Consider the following 18,274-nt stretch of genomic DNA (forward strand, 5'->3'; position numbering starts at 1 on the left):
AGTTGGTTCATTTTCAGGTTTATGGCTAACTAAACAGAACAGTTTGCCTCGGTTGTTGTTTTCACTATAAAATTTTTCATTTCAACCAGTTACTGACCAATTAGAGCAATGCTCCATTTACAGTCATATAAAAATAGCGTTCAGCTCTTTCAAATACTCCATTTTATCCCTTTTCTTAGCAGTAATTAAGAAGCTACTCTATTGTTTAGCTGAATTTTATTTGAACTAATGTTCTGTTTTGAAGCCAAAACTCGTGTGTGGTTTGTGTTTTAAATTTGCTTTAATTCTGACAGTGAAAAATAGCTCAGGCTCAGTGTTTGGAGCCATTTATTATGTCCCAAGTGACAGAAAAACATCATCTCTCAAAGCTAAATTAAAGTGAAGGCTGTGATAGAAACCTATAGTTATGTTAAGCCATCCTGGATATACAGGCCTCAGGTTTGGAGTCACTGTATGTTTTTGGTAGAGCGGAGACGTTTACTTTCATCACAGCACACTTTTTAAGGGCGTCTAATTATGAAATTAAGGTAAACGCTGTTTTAAAAAGAAGAGCCTCTGATTGTTTGCTCTGAGCTCCACGGTGTTGCGCACCAATGAAATCCCGATCGGTCGAACGGTGTGCGCCCTGCGTCAGAGTATTTATGGAAATATTTGTTGCTGATGTGAAACCCCGGCTCTGGCCTTTGCTCTTGAAAAGCAGCAAAGACAGGCTTGTTTACTACAGCTCGTCAGTGTTGATGACAGGCTGGGCTCGCTGACTTATGGCCTCGTGCTGTTTTAACAGCGGCCGTTTTCATGTCGTCACGCGCAAACATGCGTTTGGTTTCCCAAATGGTTTTTGAGACTGATGCCGGCTTCCTAGACTGATAATCCCCTCTCGTATTACTCCGAAGCCTTCATCCCCTCCCGTGGAGAGAGGCCCCCGTATGTCATGAATGTGTCCTCGGAGTGGGGGGCGGAGGCGGGGGGTGTTGCGTGCCAGGCCTGCAGTGCAAATCCAGATTGGCGACTGGCTGTTTTCCCTTTCATGTGGCGTGGGGCTCCGGTATATAAGGCACACTGAGGTTTGGCGCTCGCTGCCACTCTGGCTCTTCGGTTTGGTGCTGCGGCCTTGTCCTTGGGTGACCCTCCTGGGAGGGTGAGCTACAGCCGCCCCACCTCCCCCTCCCGTCCCCTCACATAGCCTTAAAGCTGGGTCCGTGTGGGACGGACGCCATGGAGCTCTCGGCCACACAAAGAGCCTCCTCACATGGAAGCCAGGAGCAGCCTTTTATCATGTGGCTCCCAGAGGCCCGTGTTTCATCTCAGCCTTGATTTCCTCCTCCTCCTCCTTCTTCTTCACCATCTCTGAAAGGTGTGTCTGTTTTCGCCCCGGTCACTGTTGTGACTCAGGCGCTGAGGTCACGGCGCCCAGTGATGGGCTGGGTTCAGAGTTCAAATATCTGCCCTTATCTGCTCCTTTCAGGCGGCCTTTTCATTCCTCCCTTCCTGCCTTCATGAAGTCTGCTCCTTGTATAGGCATTTCCTCCTCTCACCACGTCGTAGCCGTAGATGCAATCTGTTCATTGGTGCCGTAAAGAGCACAACAAAGGGTTTAATGAACTCAACACACAACTCAAGGAAGTGCCCCGATAGCGCTTTGTAGACTGCGAGGGTGTGCTCGTGTACCTTGATAAAGCAGTGCTTTTTGAAGTAACCAGGTTATGTGAGAAGAATGTCTTGTTTGTTTGCCTCGGCCATATTTTCTCTGCCTAATCACGTGCACGGCAGTCTCAGCAGCAGATAAGTGAGTTATTTCTTCCTGGAGGAGGCCGGCTCCTTCAAACGCTCGCCATTGTCACATTAGTGATGAATCGCTGGCCGGCGAGATTCGACCAAGAGGGCACGACCATAAATCAGTCGCACCAAAAGTAATCTGCTCTGGGGTGAGCGCACTGACAGGACTTTCTCCTCTGGAAAAGTTTAAAGCAGACAGTGTGATAAAGTTGCAGAGGAAGGCCAAGAGAAGACAGGAAATGCTTTCTTGAAAGCATTTATAAAAACCAGAGCTTACATATTTTATCTTCTTTCTTTTTTTTTTTTAAGCCAGCCAACAATCCAAAAAACCAAAACAGATTCAGTTTCACATCACAGAAGGCAAACAAAACCAGGAGGTATTTACATTTAAGAAGCCAACCCTGGTTTCATTTTGGCATTTTCAGCCACACTAGCAGCTCTTTGGTTTACAGTGTGGGTCTGTCACTCCGCTGCTGGACAAAAATATCTCTCTGACCACGGGATGATTGGCATTAGATCTACTGCAGACATTCGCCTCCCCTCGATGATGAACCCTCATACTTGCACGGCACTTTTCTACTCTAACTGAACAGTCAAAGCACTTTTATTACAAGCTGCATCCAACCATATAATAATTTATACTACATTTCAAGTGCTTTTGAACCAACAAACACTCATATAGTCCAGGGTTCAGTAGTACACAGAAGAGTTTTAAATAGATGCACAGTTTCAAGTAAACCTTTAAAGTGTTTTTTAAATGAGGATAATACACTGACATAAGTGTCCTCACACACACCCAAAAACACACCTGTTATATCCTCATTAGATCCTGTTAGATCTTCATTTCCGGAGTGGGACTGTGAAGAAGTGCAACAGAAGAAGAGTGTTAAAGTACAACGATAAGCAAACATTTGAGCCGCATAACTTATAAAAAAGGAGCAAACACATTTTTTCCTTGTCAATAAATAAAGTTACGCAGGTGAAAAGTATTCCATATCCTGGCTACTCACTACTTCACCTGTGAGGTATAAAAAGCTTTCCGCTGGTGAGCACCACCTGCCTTCTTCATTTACATCCAACCAAAGTTTCAGGTCATAAATCCACTGTGACTGTGAGGTGCTGCTACAGCTAATCATTTGTTGTCTCAACAACTTTAAAAATTAACTGCCGTGTTTTGTTTAGATTTTTATTGCGAATTGATTAAAAACAAATGTGTCCACTTGTGCTATTTCCATTCATTTTGGAAGCCTTAGCCTCAGCTGTGTAGGGGAGGAAGGGGCAGGTGAAATAAGAGCTAAGGGACTGTTATGTTTTTTCATAATGTATGGTTTCAAAATCTAAAGTTTGAGAATAAAATTCTGGATATTTTTTTTGGGGGGGGCGCAGTTGTGTGTGGGCCCTTGCCCAAAATGTCTCTTGGATAATCCAAGAGCTTAAAAGCTTCCTCACTCCACATTATCCTGCTTTTTCCCAGAATTCAGAGGATTTTTTCCCGGTATATTTTTCTTAGAAAGTAAACACGAAGTGTCGGAGTCATCTTTCGTCTTCTCAGATATTCATGCCACAGGATTAAGTGCCGCTTTGATCACAGAGAATGAACAATGATCCCTATTAGAACTGAGAATCAGCCCATTCTCTTTTCACGCTCCTCATTAAGCCCGCTGTCTGTTTGGGTTTAGTCGCTCGGACGTGCTTCGGAGACGGACGGTGGCCTCTCGGGATTCGAGGCTTAATTACCTGCATTAATTAGTTTGGCGCTTTAATGGGCTGGTGCAGCTCTGAGTGGCAGAGGGGAACTTTACCAAGTTGCAAAACACATCTCTGCGCTGTGAATCAGCAGGAGCCAAACACATGCAGTCATATACAAAATCACGCTCTTACCTAACATATGACATATACCTAACACATGCTTCCTGTGCCCTCAGGTGACCTTCATTTAAAAGTAAGCTAGCGGCGCTGTGCTGACAGAGCTGCAGATAGGAGCAGAGCGGAGATGAGGAGGTGTGAATGAGGAGACGGGTGGAGGAAATTCAATAAAGCTGTTGCTACATTACCGGCGGTGTCATTGTCACCATCGTTTTATATGCCGCGCTGTGGTGAAAAGCCTCATTTGGGTTGTTGATGTTGATGTGTCAGCAGCCCATTAGTGTGGGTGCAGATGGGGGTGGCATTGTGTGTGTGCAAGTAACCAATGAAAGGGTGTGAAAGGATGATATCCGGGGAAGTGTTGCCACACAAAGATGCCATAATTCACCCCGAGGCAGTCAAGAAGAAATGAACTTACTCGGATGAGTGAAGGACAAACCAACATAAGGTGTCTTAGCAACCTGGGCAGGTTTCCAAAATGGCTTTATGTGATCTTGGCTGCAGGAACACAAATATTTTTTTGGAGAAGACCTACCCCTCCTTTGTTGTTTTGACTTTGCCGGTGGCGAGCGCGGTGTCCAAAAACTACTATTTGGGTTTGTCTGGGTCGAGATTAACTCTGCGCGCCAGATGGTTTTAACACAGAACCATCTGGGAAGTCGTCCTGGGAAACGGTTTGGAAAATGACGGGCACGTTCAAAAAATACTTGGCAGGTGATTGAGCAGTCTGTCTATCACTGAGTGTGACCAGCGGAGCCAGCTGGTGAAGCGAACTCTTTTCAAAACCAGATGGGAGAAGAGGGAAGACCTTCGCCGTCTGAGCTCTTCTTCTAGGCCGTCTGCAGGCCCTTAAAGTTATCTTGATTACACTTTCACTTGGAAAAGGAAAAGGCCTTAAAATATCACAAATTTAGCTGGTGGAATCCCCGAAGATGTTGAAGATGACGCTAATCAGACTGTTTGTTGTTAGTCTGCAGAAATGTGAAGAATTAAAAATCTGCTTATTGTTCCTGGTGGATAAAGCCTGTGCCTGGAAAGAGGGAATAAGATATCTTCTTGAGCTCAATTACTAGTCATTTTAAAATAGCATAGCAAGTATGGTCTCACTTTAATTGTGTATTTTGTTCTTTAAAGTTGTTTGGACAGGTAACCTGCAACCCACTTGTCCCCCATGACCACTGAGATAGACTCTTGCTTTCAACTGCGAGTTGGTTAAGCAGTTAAGAAAATAGATGGATCTTTTATAGAAGGTCTTAAAAACGTATACTTTTACTTTCCTGTTACCCGCCGACCACATCTGTTCTTCTTTTAGAGAAGAAATACTCTCAGGTTCAGCCTTATCTGAATCCGTAGCAGCACATTTTCTCAAGAGAAGGAAATACAGTGACATTTTTACAAGCTGATTTCTTTTGCTATTCTCCAAACTGTTAATAGTTTACCTAAAACTTCACTCCAGCTTTGTTTTTATGCTTTGGAGACCAAACTATTAATATGTGCTAGTACTTAGTAGTTTGGTTATATCTTAAGATGTGAATACCAGTAAAACCTGACATATATACAGAGTAATTCATTGCCCATCAGTACATAAAACCTGAGAGAGTATATAACAAGCCCATGAGGTAGTTGTTGATGCTATGACAAGACCTCTCAAATGACCCTGAAGTAAAGCTTTAAAGGTCTACCTTCCAAAATCTGATCCTGCCAGCAGGCTAAGTAAACAGGGTCCTGCTGAAAGAGACATGAGTCACTCGCCACAACGCGTAGGAGTGTTAACAAGCCATCTATTTGCCTCCTCTTGCCGCTCGTTTAAGTCGCCGACGTTGCCCTTCATCTTCCATGAAGGTATCCTGAGCTCCCCTCACCTGAGTGGGAACAAATGTTTGCTCAGCGCCCTCCCTCCTTTTGGCTCGGCTGTTCGTGATGTCATCGTTCTCTGAAAGGCCACGCACCGCCGTCATGCAAGCGACAACCTCATTGGATGTGGTAAATATTTGCCCGGCGGCAATTATAGCTGCGCCAAGTGTCCTCAGAGCAACAGCCTGCTGGGTAAACAGAAGGGAAATAAATGAGCAGTGTGCATCTGGCATAGGCTGAAAGAAGCCACTGATGGGCGCTCAGAGCGATGACATGTACCTGTGGAAAAGGTCACCGAGGTCTTCAGCGGACACCTCGCTGTCATCTGCATGTGACAGCTGGGTCCAGGCTTCCCTTAAACCCAGAGGGAAGGTAGCCCGGCTGAGTGACCTTTTAAACAAGCAGGAGGCTGGCTTGTTATCTCCTGAGTCTGGTTGCTCTGAGAGATTTAATATGCCTACTGCTTTTCACATTTCAGCACATTTTCACTGGGCAGAAAATAGAAAATATGAAAAGGCATTAAAGCTGCTCTCAAGCCGGGCCAATAGAAAGACAATAAATCAGATAAACCAGATGAATCTTTTTAACCGATGCTACTGCGCTCCACTAAGCTCTCGTCTTTCATTGTCTGAATAGTCACGAGTCCCCAAAACCATTCAGCTGTCGTCTCTAAAAGTAATAATAAAACTATTTATATGTAGCGTGTGTTTAAACTAAGCTTTTAAAAACTCGCAGTACAATAAACTAATGAATAACCTCAGACATTTTATTAGCTGAAGGTTTGCCTGTTTTCAGTGTCGTCTTCCTGCCTTTCGATGGCATTCGTCTCTCCCCATTGGAGAGAACAATCTAACTCTCGTCCTCCACCTTCCCTGTCCTGATGTGTTTTTATTAACCTAACAATAACACTGGAGGTAGCCAGCAGGCAGCACATCGTTATATGTCAAAGAGCACAACTTCACTAGCCCTCCAAACATCGTTAAATTTTGTTTTTTGTCTTATTTAGTATCAAAAGTTACATTTTAGATTTTTAGAAATAGGCAGGTCTTTAGGTTACTTTAGTATTAAAGTACACTGTAAAAAAACAGGAACCCGTATTGGCTAAGTAGGCTGACATTTAATGGTACCAAGGTTTAAGATGAACAAAAGAGCCCACAAAACAAAAACAAAGTGTTAAATTAACAGTAACCCTTTTCCTGCTGGCAGTATTGCTATTTTTTGAGAGTAATAAGGGGCCCAGATTTAAAAACTTCAGATCTAAGTCATGCAGTAACAAATGGTTTACATCACTTGACTGTGTATGCTTTTAAGCAGATAAAACCTTAAAAATAATCAGTCCAGAGTGAGGAGAGCCAGAAGCAGCTGTTTATTCCTCTTCTGGTTTATTTCAGAGAGTATTTAAAGCCCGCAGTATACGTTTTCAGCTCTGACCCCAAAGGCCTCGCTGGGATGATGTCTGCTGTGGCGCGAGCGCCAACAGTGAACACCTTAAATCACCACGGGCTTGTTCAGATTGGACTCATAAGAACCATATGGACTACTGTTAGTCAGATGAATGGCATTCCTTTCCATACTAGGCAACTCTTTTTCCGTTCCCCTCTCTTTCCCTTTCTTCCACTTGAGTTACCTTTTTTCATAAATCTCTTTTACAAACCAGTTCCTCTGGAGCACTAATCCCATTCTGAGGTTACGTCTCCTACTGCTCATGCTCCGATAAATGTCTCAGGACGAGAGATGCTATTGGGTTATTGTGCTATAAAGTGACTCATGAGTGGATGCAGGGACTGAGGTCTTTCATGTCCCTGGGGACTCGGCCCTTTGCCAGGGAGCCGTGCGTATGGTTCCTATTTTCGAGCCCTGCTAATGAACCCTGTTTGTTCCAGTGTAGCGATAGCGTTGCGCGGGGGCAAAAGAGGAGTACTGGGCTCAGGGAAGGACATTCCCGGCATTCCTCCGTCTGTCTGACGCATCAAGGAGGTCGGCTGCTCTGCTGCTTTTAGGAGATGTGAATCAGCCTGAGGGTTTGAGAACGGGGGGATTAGGAGGTGTGAAGGAGCTGATTGCCTCTGACGGGAAAAGAGGAGGAAAAATGTGTTAAATAATTAACAGGGTTAAAAATGTCAAGGGCGTAGGTGAGGCCCGCAGCATGTGTTTGTATTTTGTTTCGTTTTTTTCCCCAAGCAGTAATCGTGCCATTATTCTTAACCCTGTCTACACCGCAGTGTAAAATATTTTAAAGGTGTATTAAATCCTACAGCACCAAATGCTTCAGTTTAAGAGTGTTGTTCATCAATACCAGTGACCCGGTGATTACTTCACCAGAGATTTCTGGATTTAGAAACTCACAGTCCTGCCAGCACTACGATAAAATTCCTTCTCCAATGCCATTTCGGCTATAAAACCATCTTCCATTCAGATGAAGTCCTTGCTAAAAACTCTCCCAAAGCACTGCTGAAGGTTGACCTATTTTTATTGCTTGACTGAATCACATTAGTTTTATGTTTTATTTAGTTTTTATTAGTTGAGCTCTAGTATTGTGGGATATGTGTTTTCCAAGTGAGCAGAGATATAACGATCTCACATGTGTCAGTTGGTCTTGCTTCCATTGCCTAATTCTTCTGGTATAAGTAACAGTTACAGTGAAATGAAAAGCTTATATTACAAAAACAAGTTGTTTGTGCAGCAACCTCCAGTGCCTCCAGTACTAACCAGTCAAAATACATTTTTCCCTAGATAGCAGTGTTTACCAACCAGTCTCTATGGCCTGCGTTAATTCAAGCTAACAAAAAAATCTAACTTCTGTGGTTTGGTTTGTACATTTTTAATGGGACAAATTGCATTTCTCACTGTTTATATAAGCCAAAAATCAGTTTCATATGTTTAATAATTTTGTTTCCCCTCTTACAGTTTTTAAATAAGTAGCTATTTCAGGGTAACATTAGCTAGCGTTACTCTTTCATGTTATGTATCTCTATGAAAACTAAAGCAAAAAGTTGAAATCTTAACAAACAAAAAATAAACCCTTTTATAATGAAGTGTTGTGTCAAGACTTTCTTTTACGGTATTTTGAAGTAGCTTTAGGCTAAGGCTACTTAACTTTAGTGCCCCTAAAAACCTTTCCTTAGTATTTAACTTTGTTTTTAGTATTGTAAACTGAACTACATAGCATGCTTCATGGGAATAAAAAGGGAAGTTTATGGATGAGAAACACAGCCTTGCTGAGTTTATTATATTCAAATACTTCTTGTTACATTTTTTTGATGTGGCATGAGTAAGCTAATTCAGGCTAATAAAAGCTAATATTAGCTGCTGGGGTTTTTTTCATAATCAGTAGTTTAACTTTAAGCTTTTAAAGAAAAACTATACAACAAAGGTACAAATAATAAAGCAGTTTCTCAATGTTTAGATAACCCATTGATCAGTTTAGTAGTTGCCTGTTTTGGCGTTACGTTAGTCCTCATTAGCAACCTTATCTGGTTTAGCTAGTACTGTAGGCTTATGTTAACTGTGTTTTTCAAGCTGTTTTTTTTAGGCCTGACTATTTCGGCTTCTAAACAAAGACACCGCTGTTTTAAAATTAGAAAGCTACATGATCAAACGTAACCATTCGCAACTTCTTAAAATATATGACCTTAGTTGCTGTTATGGTATATTTCAGCACTTTTGTAACCATGTTAGGATTTTAATAAGGGAAACTGACTGAATTGGCTGTCATGTCATTTTACAATGGTGTAAAATCTATGTCACCTTTTTGTCTTTAGAAATCTGTTTTGGGCAGTTTGCTGCTATTCTATAGACAATGGAAAATGGCCCCCAGTCATTTTCAATCCAGAGATACATCCGTGCCTGCAATGCTTTCAAAACAGCTGCCTAAGGAGATTTTTGCAGGGTTGTGTTTATAACTTCATTCCCTGGGTCCTTTGTAAACAGCCTGGCACAGGGAGGATGTTGTTAGAAAATATCTGCCTTGACTGTAATCACTTACTATCCCTGGGTCATTCAGGGACTAGAAATGGAAAACAGGAAAAACAAATAAAAGCCGGCACACATGCATGTAGAGACGCTTGAGAGTTGGGTGGCAGCAGGGCTGCTAGGTTGTGAGTCAGAGCATTTGTCCTCTTACCCTGGACGACAACTGATTGTTTGTCTTCCTGCTGTTTTCGGACAGGTGGTGACCCCAACCAGAGTGGGACAGACCTACACTTACAGCCCAGGACAGCATAACCAGCAGGACCTCTATGACGTCCCACCCATCAGATCACAAGGGGTAGGTTCCTCATGCACCATAACACCAGGATCTTTTTTCTTTTTCTTTTTTTTTTTTAGCAACCAAAGAAGCTTTGATATAATCTGCCAAACAGTGAACCCAATAATACAGTGCACTCTATGACTTAGAATAAAGGAATTTGTTTAAAATTAACCAATATAGGTTCCTAAAACTCCTTAAAATTATTGTTTTTCAAAACCAAAAAAAGCCATTAAACCCATTAATTTCCAGTAATGAGGTCATTTTCTAGTAATAGCTGTGAGGCATACGTTAAGGTTACAAGCTGTACTAAAAACACAGCTTGAAGTGTTTTTTCCCCTCTCTTTTTTTCTAATCTTTGGTCTGTATGATGTCAGAGAGAGAGAATGTTATGGTTATCTCTGGTACCGAAACCACACCCACCTTCTGTTTGCAAATGTGGGTGGAGCTAAAGCTGCTGGTTTCAAAAAGAGGATGACCTGAGGGGCTGAGCCAAAGTACAGATAAAGTTATGAACAAGGATTATTTTGAACTGTGGCTCATGCAAAGCTACACTAGGAAACGCCAAGCATAAAAATAAGCTGGATAAATATCTTTAACACTATATTGCATCTGAGAATGTACAAATATAATCTTTAGTTTACCTACACATTGATATCAATCGAATCTGTTAGCATGTTTTCACCTCATATCAAGCATCTTCGTTTTAAAAACAAGCCATCCAGGTGAGCTTTTGATGCAGCACACAGTGCCTGGGCAAATGCATTTCATTTCTCAAAACAAGAAAGCCAATTCTCTGATCTGCATCGTGCTATTCTGCCTACCACATTTCCTGTTCTGTGCAGAGATGAGAGAGGATTCTTCACACTTCATTTTCTCTCATGCTGTTGAAACCTGCAGTGCGGCAGTAGTGTTTGCACATTTTGAGAACTGTACTGTATTGTTTTAAAACGCTCAAATAGATATTTTTAGAATTACAGACAAGGTACAGTGTGAAAACAACTCGAGTTGCTTACAGAGATGGAGTTACAGGAAGTCATCACCTGATTGTGCAGTTAGCCTCAATTTCACATTGCTTTGTAGTGAGTTTCAGCTTTGGTCTCTGTTCTCACCGTTTTCATAAACTCTTACCGCTCTTTAAGTTTTGTTCTCAGCCAAAACAGCCTTCTGTTTTTAGCCAAAAAACCACTGAAAACTACTTCAAAACAGCTGACAGACAGGTGGAAACTAGCAAAATATGGAAGTGGAGCATTTAGCATCTGAAGGGCAGCTGGTAGAGACCAAAAATGGAGCAAAAAGAGAAAATACTGTGCAAAGAAAAACTCCAATCAGTGACCGTGTTGCTCTATAACTATTCACCATATCAAACGGACTTATCGTGCATTTTTTCCTGTCATATATACAAACTTTGTTGTGATGCTGGATGCTGACACTAAACGCAGCCGGAGATTCAAATAATGAGGCCGGCGTACGTACGAGTCAGAAAAGAAGCCCAGGCTTCAGCTGTCAGTGAGAACAGTTGTAACTAATGTGACCACCTCAGGCCAGCCAATCAAAAGCAAGTTGGCCTTACAGCCACCTTTGTGGTAAAGAACTCTCACTTTAGATAGGAGCGCTGCACCGAGGAACCTGTGCAAATAGAAATATGAAGCTTTTAACTTAGCAGTGACTTATTGTCACCTTTCACTGAGCACTAAATTTGATTTTATTTACTTTGTGTCACATTTGCTTCTTCATACATGTTCATATATATTTCTTTTAATGCTTCCTAACTATTACAATCAAACTTCACTGAGTATTACCCCCAACTCTCCCTCAGCCTGGTTCAGGCGAAGTTTCTTCCTGTTAAAAGGAAGTTTTTCCTTCCCACTGTTGCCAACTATATAAAAAAAAAATGTAATGACTTTAGTGGCAATTTGGCGAGTAGTATTTTCCTCCGAGCCAATTTGGCATGTGGACTTGAGAAGTCTGCGATTGAACTGCGACCTTCTGATTACTAGACATCCCACATACGGCCAAACAGAAACTAATAGTGTGCTACAAAATCAGATCAAGTCAGCTACAGTCAAATAATATGAAGACCAAACTTTGTGTGATTGTTTTTCTGAAACAAGTAGTGATCATTTCACTTCCCTCTTTCAGGTGTACGATATTCCACCTGGTCAGATGTTCCCTGGTCAGCAAGGCGGAGCCAGAAACCAAGGAGTCTATGATGTTCCCCCATCACCAATGGACCCTAGGTCACAAGGCATCTATGACATCCCTCCAACCTCTCAAGGGGTAAGAGAAACTTCCAGAAGCAAAATGAAAGGGCACATCAGTCAGCCACTCCATTTGTTTAAGCCACATGAAGCTGAATTGAGGAGGCTGCGTATGTCCGGAAAATTTTATTTTTATGTTTATTGATACAGCTCCTAGAATTTCTCTTAATTGACTATATTAAATGAATAATACGTCAAATATCATATTTATTGCATTCCTGCGGCCAGTTTAAATGAAAGCCTCGCCTGCCAGGAGAGTTTAACCAAAACGGCTCCGTGTTTAAACTCGCCAGCAGGGGAAAAAAACAAAAAATCAAGGACAAGGACATAACTCTTCTTTTGCCAGACCCTCTAAGATTTCACCAGAGCTGACCAGGCAGCGCGCCACCAGTTTGTTTGTAATAACCTGAAATATGCTGGGACCTGTTATTTGCGTCGTTCCTAATTACAGTTTGGGCAGGCCTGTCTAGCTGTAAAGAGTGCGTTTGGAGGCTGATGGAAATCAGTTTTATTGCCCCCGTTGCGCTCCCATCGTGCTCCGTGCCATGTACGTCAGCGCACACTCTGCTGCGTCGAGCCCGAGGGAGGGTGAAAGCTTCGTTGCATTAGAGGAAGGAATCAAGAGGCTGAAAGTTTGAGGTTTCAAATATAGTATCTCCCCAAGCCAGAAGGTCTTTCACTTCCTCAATCTCTAACTGCAGGACTGCTGTGCAAACACACTGCATCCAGTAAAAACCCACTGAGGTGCATTTACAGTCCAAATTCTGTGTTTAGCACATTTTTTGAATGTCATAAACTCGAGTCTCCCGGGGGGAGGGGATTAAAAGAAAACGATCTCCTCTGCAGGAATCCAGGTTTCTAACTGCTAATCTTATGATGGTCATGAATTTAAAACATGTCACTTTTCTGGTGAGTTCTTAACGAGCTGTGTTTTAGGAAGGGGAGCCTTCTTTGTCGATGACTTTCCAATCCCCTAAGACTAGTCGGCCCGAATGCGGGACCGAGCGCACATTTTAGTGCTGTGCCTTTAAACGGAACCTCAGAAGAGGCCAAAGCTGAACATTGAAATGTCATAAACCATTTTAGGAAACCAGTACCGCAGCAGTGATAGTTCCTCACTTTGTTATGAGACTGCATGCACATGCAAAGAGTCAGTCAGTCAGTTTATGACTGTTTCTGTCAACTGTAGAGGCAAATGTTTGCTCACTCGCTGTGTGCTGCACTCTTTCACATTAAGTGGACTAAATGCGTCCAAGCCTTTAGTTTAGAAGAATTTGTTATATCCACATCTGGCTAAGCAGTCGTGTGCACACTCCAGCTCCAAGAATGCCTCAGAGGCCCCTTATTTTCAGAGCCCACGGTCGATGCTTCACAAAGCACGATCGATCCTAGTGCGATATAAGTGTTTACATTTTCAAGTTGAGAAAGCGTGACAGCACCTCTCAGGTGCGGATGGCGCCACGTGACTGCAGAAGGAGTGCAGAGGAGGTGTTTGTGTGCAGGAGGCGGAAAAAAAATGAGTCATATCGCAGGTGTTTCCACATCTGTTTAGGAGGGTAGCAGCAAGAGAGTGGGATGCACAGTTCTAATAGTGCAAATAAATGAATGTCTGAGATATGAAATGCTCTGTAGAGGTGCAGCAGAGCATTTTGTATGATGACGGGGATTTCACAACAAGGAAAAAAATAGTCCTGTGAGGCCACTGGTTAGGTGAAAGCTCCACTGTTTGATAATAATATACATGTTAACAAAAATAATAACAGTCTGATTACTGTCCTCGCCCACAGGTCTACTCAGTGCCTCCCTGCAGGACCAACTCTGCCCAGCAGGAGGGGAACTACGACTTCCCGCAGCCCCTCAAGAGCAAACAGGAAGGCATCTACGACGTACCCCCACCTGTCCTCGCCAAGCCCGCCCAGAGCTCGCAGTCACATTACGACTTCCCACCGAACGTGGAGCCTCCGGCTCATCAGCCGCACCCGAACACCAACGGCAATGAAGGCATTTACGATGTGCCACCGCCTGCCTTTCATTCAGGGGCGGGGTCTCGCAACGACGTGTACGACATCCCGCGGGTCATGCAGACCTCCCAGCACAGAAGCTCGCCCGCCGACAGAGACGGCAGCAAAGGCATCTACGACATCCCCGCTCAGGATGCCCGCGCAGTAGCGGACGTGACGGACGGCGTGAACCGCCTGTCGTTCTCCAGCACGGGCAGCACGCGCAGTAGCATGTCCACCTCCTCGTCCTCCACTGGCTCCAGCTCTGAGGGCCGCCTCGCTCTGGATGTGGACACCGCCATCCAGAAGCTGTATCGCCTTCAGCAAGCAGTGGACAGCTCAGTCGGGAATTTGCATTCAATGGCAGCTTCCCCTCACTGGAGGACTTTTCCTTTCATGGAACGCCACGCCAACGACGTCCGCACAGTTCTGGACAGAGTCCGGGCCGGTCTGGGAGACTTCATTGTGTTTGGCAGAGGTGCCGCGGTGAACGCTACGTCTCTGTCAGACAACAGTCTGCACAGTAAGCTTCGAAGGCAGCTGGGACGCCTGGAGGACTCACAGCAGATCCTTCTGCAGATCTACCAAGCTCTGGAAAACTGCAGCTGGGCGCTTAACACCCTGGCCTTGTCTGGAAGGCACCACAACAAGACCGACGACCTGGACCGCTTCGTCATGGTCTCCAGGACTGTTCCCGACGACGCCAAGCAGCTGGCCTCCACGATAGGCAGCAGCGCCGAGCTGCTGTTCAGGCGGACGCATGTGGACGGATCTTTCTCTGTGGGCAGCACGCCTGACGAGAACGTGATCCACCCGCTCACCTCCCCCTCGTCGGACAACGACAACAACGGGGGCCAGACCAAACCTTTCCCCGTGCCCTCGATCCCAGACAAGGACAACATGAACAATAGCGAGAAGTGCGTGAAAAGCTGGATGGAGGACTACGATTATGTACATTTGCAGGTAAACAATTAAATCCACAGTTAGTAGAGTTATTTACTTTAAGTGACTTTACCCAACAGATAAGAATTTATGTGTCGTGTATCAAAGATCAGACCTACGTGAGTCTGGTTTCTCACCCTGTTTAAAACATTTTTTTTTACCTCCCTTCAGGGCAAAGAAGACTTTGAACGGCAGCAGAAGGAGCTGTTGGAGAAAGAAAACATAATCAAGCAGAGTCAAGTTCAGCTGGGTCAGGAACAGGTGAGGCTTTGTGTTTGTTTGGGCCTCGCAGGTGGAGCGCACACTGTGCGGGGGAGTCAAATACCTCACAGTCTTAAACAAAACAGATGATAACACTGAGCGATTAGGGGCCCTTCGAGGTTCTTACGAAGGCCTCTGCAGACCTCGGCGCTCAGATCTGATTCTAACATCATTCTCTCGATGGAGGCCAGCGTCAGATTACAAGGTGGAGCGGTCACGGCCCTGAAGTGACCCACATGTGCAAAAATATATAAAACAAATGCTGCCGTACAAATGTAAACATGGAGTCTAGAGTTTTAGGTTTATTTTATTTATCTCGTGGTGCTATTTTCATACGAAGGCGTTTGTGGATGTGGAGTTGCAGCCAGCAGTGGTGGGATTGTTGGTGTGAAACTGATTTCTTCTACATTTTTAGGATGAAATGTAAAGGGTGGCTGTTTCATTTTGGTCATTTAATTTCTAATTTCTTCGAAGTAACAGCGTTTTCCAGTAAATTTAACATTAAACATTTTCTCAGAGACTCAGTTTGATACTTTTAAGACAGCAAAAGTTTGCTGTTAAAAAGGAGAAAAGCCATAAAATGCTTTGCAAAAAGGAAAGTGTTTTTATGTTGATTTTTCTGCTTAAATTTACATATTTATAAAACGCAATTTGGCCTTGTGACCCTGAACTGGAGGATAAGTGGTTAAGAAAATGGATAAGCCAAATGGGAAACATGTTTGCTTTGAAATGAAATGAACAATCAGTGTGCAATCAAAGCTTAGACACGCGTCCTTCCTCCAAAACGTGTTTATACTTCCCTCTGTCAGGTTAATAAAGGGAACTCTGTTGATCTTTTTCTGCCCCCATTTTTAATCTGTGGGTTAAACCTGATGTTTTTTTAAATGTTCACTTCAAATATTTTCCATTATAAATAATTATGTGTATTTAAAGCTAAACCTTTGCCCTTTGACCTCACATCTGTACTGCTTCTACAGATCAATCAGTTCAAGAAGCTGGAGCAGGAAGTGAGCAAACCCGTGGAGAATGACATCACGCAGTGGATTTCACACCAACACTCGGCGCCGCCCTCAGACTCCTCGTCCTCCTCCACCTCCCTCTCCCCGTCCGCCCACCTGTGCGCTCGGGACCGCCAGCTGCTCAGCTTCTACTCGGAGCAGTGCGAGCAGCACTTCGTCACGCTCCTCAGCGCCGTGGACGCCTTCTTCGGCTGCGTCAGCGCCGGCCAGCCCCCCCGCATCTTCGTGGCACACAGCAAGTTCGTGATCCTCAGCGCCCACAAACTGGTCTTCATCGGGGACACGCTGTCCCGGCAGGCCTCGGTGCCTGAGGTGGCAAACAGGGTGATGAACTCGAGCAACGTGCTGTGCGACCTGTTAAAGACGGTGGTGTGCGCGACTAAAACGGCCGCCCTGAACTACCCGAACACAGCCGCCATCCAGGAGATGGTGGACAGAGTCACCGACCTGTCGCACCACGCTCAGCAGTTTAAAGAACAGTTGCTGCAGATGGCTAATTTGTGATTTTCACCCTCATGGCTCCTGCACATCACTCCGTTTGTACATCTGCCATAAAAATATATATATATTTGCAGTATATGTATGTCGCTCTCCATCTTTAAGCCCGTTTAAGATGTTGTAAATAGTCTGTGTTCTGTAAATATTTGCTCTATTTTTATGTACATTGTTCTATATTATGATATGGACACATATATAGATGCAGTACTGGTGCCTCTGTAGGAACATGTGGACATTTTTCATAACATTCCCATTGCATATTATGAAGCACCTTATGAGATGTCCTGTTATTTCATTTATAACTGTAGAGTGTCGTTTCTGTGTCTTCCTGCTGGATGTGACAGTTAAAAGTTCCTTGTAAATCAAGTCAGTGTCCGTGTGTGTGTGTCCGTGTGTGTGTGTGTGTGGAGCTCTCCACAAAGTAAAGGACTGTTCTTCACCACAGGGGTTTGTCATCCTTATGTCGTCCAAGAAGTGAAGCAGTCAGAGGGGTTTGGATGATAAATAGTGATATTTTCTTAAAAAATATATATATTTTCATGTCAAACATGATATTTGTTGCAAAGATGATAAGATTTATATGTGAGCATAGAAAAAACTTTCAGGTGTTTACTGTGTCCATGTATTGATCAATAGACACCACTGGCTCCAGTTTTACGCCAAGCTGCTTAAAAATATTACAGTACAATACATCTCATGGTCTCCGTCGGCTGATGGTAATAGATGGTATGCACACATTTAGTTTAAAATTCCTAAGGTCCCGGGAGAGGACGCGGCTCCTGCATCTTTGGGGTTGGCGTGCGGTGTAAAAACCACAGCAAATCAAACATGCGGAGTGACCTGCTGTGGTGACCGCTTGTGAATAAGAAAGCAGCTGAAGGCAGCTTTTTCATTTCAAAGGTCAGAAGTGAAATTTACAACATAAATCCTGTTTGCTGAGCTCCTCTTGGGCTTTCGGCCACATCTCACTGTCTTCCTCAGCTGATTGCTTGATTCAAAGTCTTACAGAGGAATACCAGATAGTTAAGAAACTATCCAGTCACATTCCCCCGAAGACATTCGTGCATAGACATAATTTTACCTGCTCCATATAAACAGTTTGTGGATCTGTTGAGCCTTTCCTTACTCTCTGTCACATATGCACTGCTACATTTGTGGAAGTTCATATTAAACATGGTCAGTTTGCATAATCCCTGTGAGCCAAAAGCTCCGCCTTCCCACTGATCTAAAAATTTTATACTATTGACTCTATATGACATCTGAAAGAGGGGATATCCCAAATATGGCCATATAATGCACACAAGCACCACCCACCTGCTGTTCAGACCTCCTGCCAGTAGAAATCTGGCTTTAAAGGGGGAGGAGCTTAAACAGTGTCTTCCAGTCAGGATTATTTCTAACTGTGAATTATGCAAAGCTACACTAGTATAGCCCAATACTAGAAAAACAAAACATCCACATTAACTGTCAACTACAGTGTATGTTGACTTTTTCCAAGGCTTTCGGTTGTGTTTCATGGTCTATATCTGCAGCACTGAAGCTCATGTCCTT

General features: G+C 43.7%; 1 protein-coding gene across 3 annotated transcripts in view; it reads left to right on the top strand.

Moving 5' to 3' along the window:
• Window positions 1–17,165, top strand: part of nedd9 (neural precursor cell expressed, developmentally down-regulated 9) — a 39,085-nt gene extending 21,920 nt beyond the window's left edge. For all 3 annotated transcript variants that reach the window (XM_040019962.1, XM_040019961.1, XM_040019960.1), the window contains 5 exons: window positions 9,665–9,763; window positions 11,885–12,022; window positions 13,791–14,966; window positions 15,117–15,206; window positions 16,184–17,165. In XM_040019962.1, the coding sequence (XP_039875896.1) occupies window positions 9,665–9,763; window positions 11,885–12,022; window positions 13,791–14,966; window positions 15,117–15,206; window positions 16,184–16,729 (2,049 nt within the window). In that variant the 3' untranslated portion in view covers window positions 16,730–17,165. The remainder of the gene's footprint in view (window positions 1–9,664; window positions 9,764–11,884; window positions 12,023–13,790; window positions 14,967–15,116; window positions 15,207–16,183) is intronic.
• The last annotated feature ends 1,109 nt before the right edge of the window (window positions 17,166–18,274 follow it).

The sequence above is a fragment of the Simochromis diagramma genome, unplaced genomic scaffold (genome assembly GCF_900408965.1).
Source record: "Simochromis diagramma unplaced genomic scaffold, fSimDia1.1 OVJJ01000753.1, whole genome shotgun sequence".
Taxonomy (NCBI): domain Eukaryota; kingdom Metazoa; phylum Chordata; class Actinopteri; order Cichliformes; family Cichlidae; genus Simochromis; species Simochromis diagramma.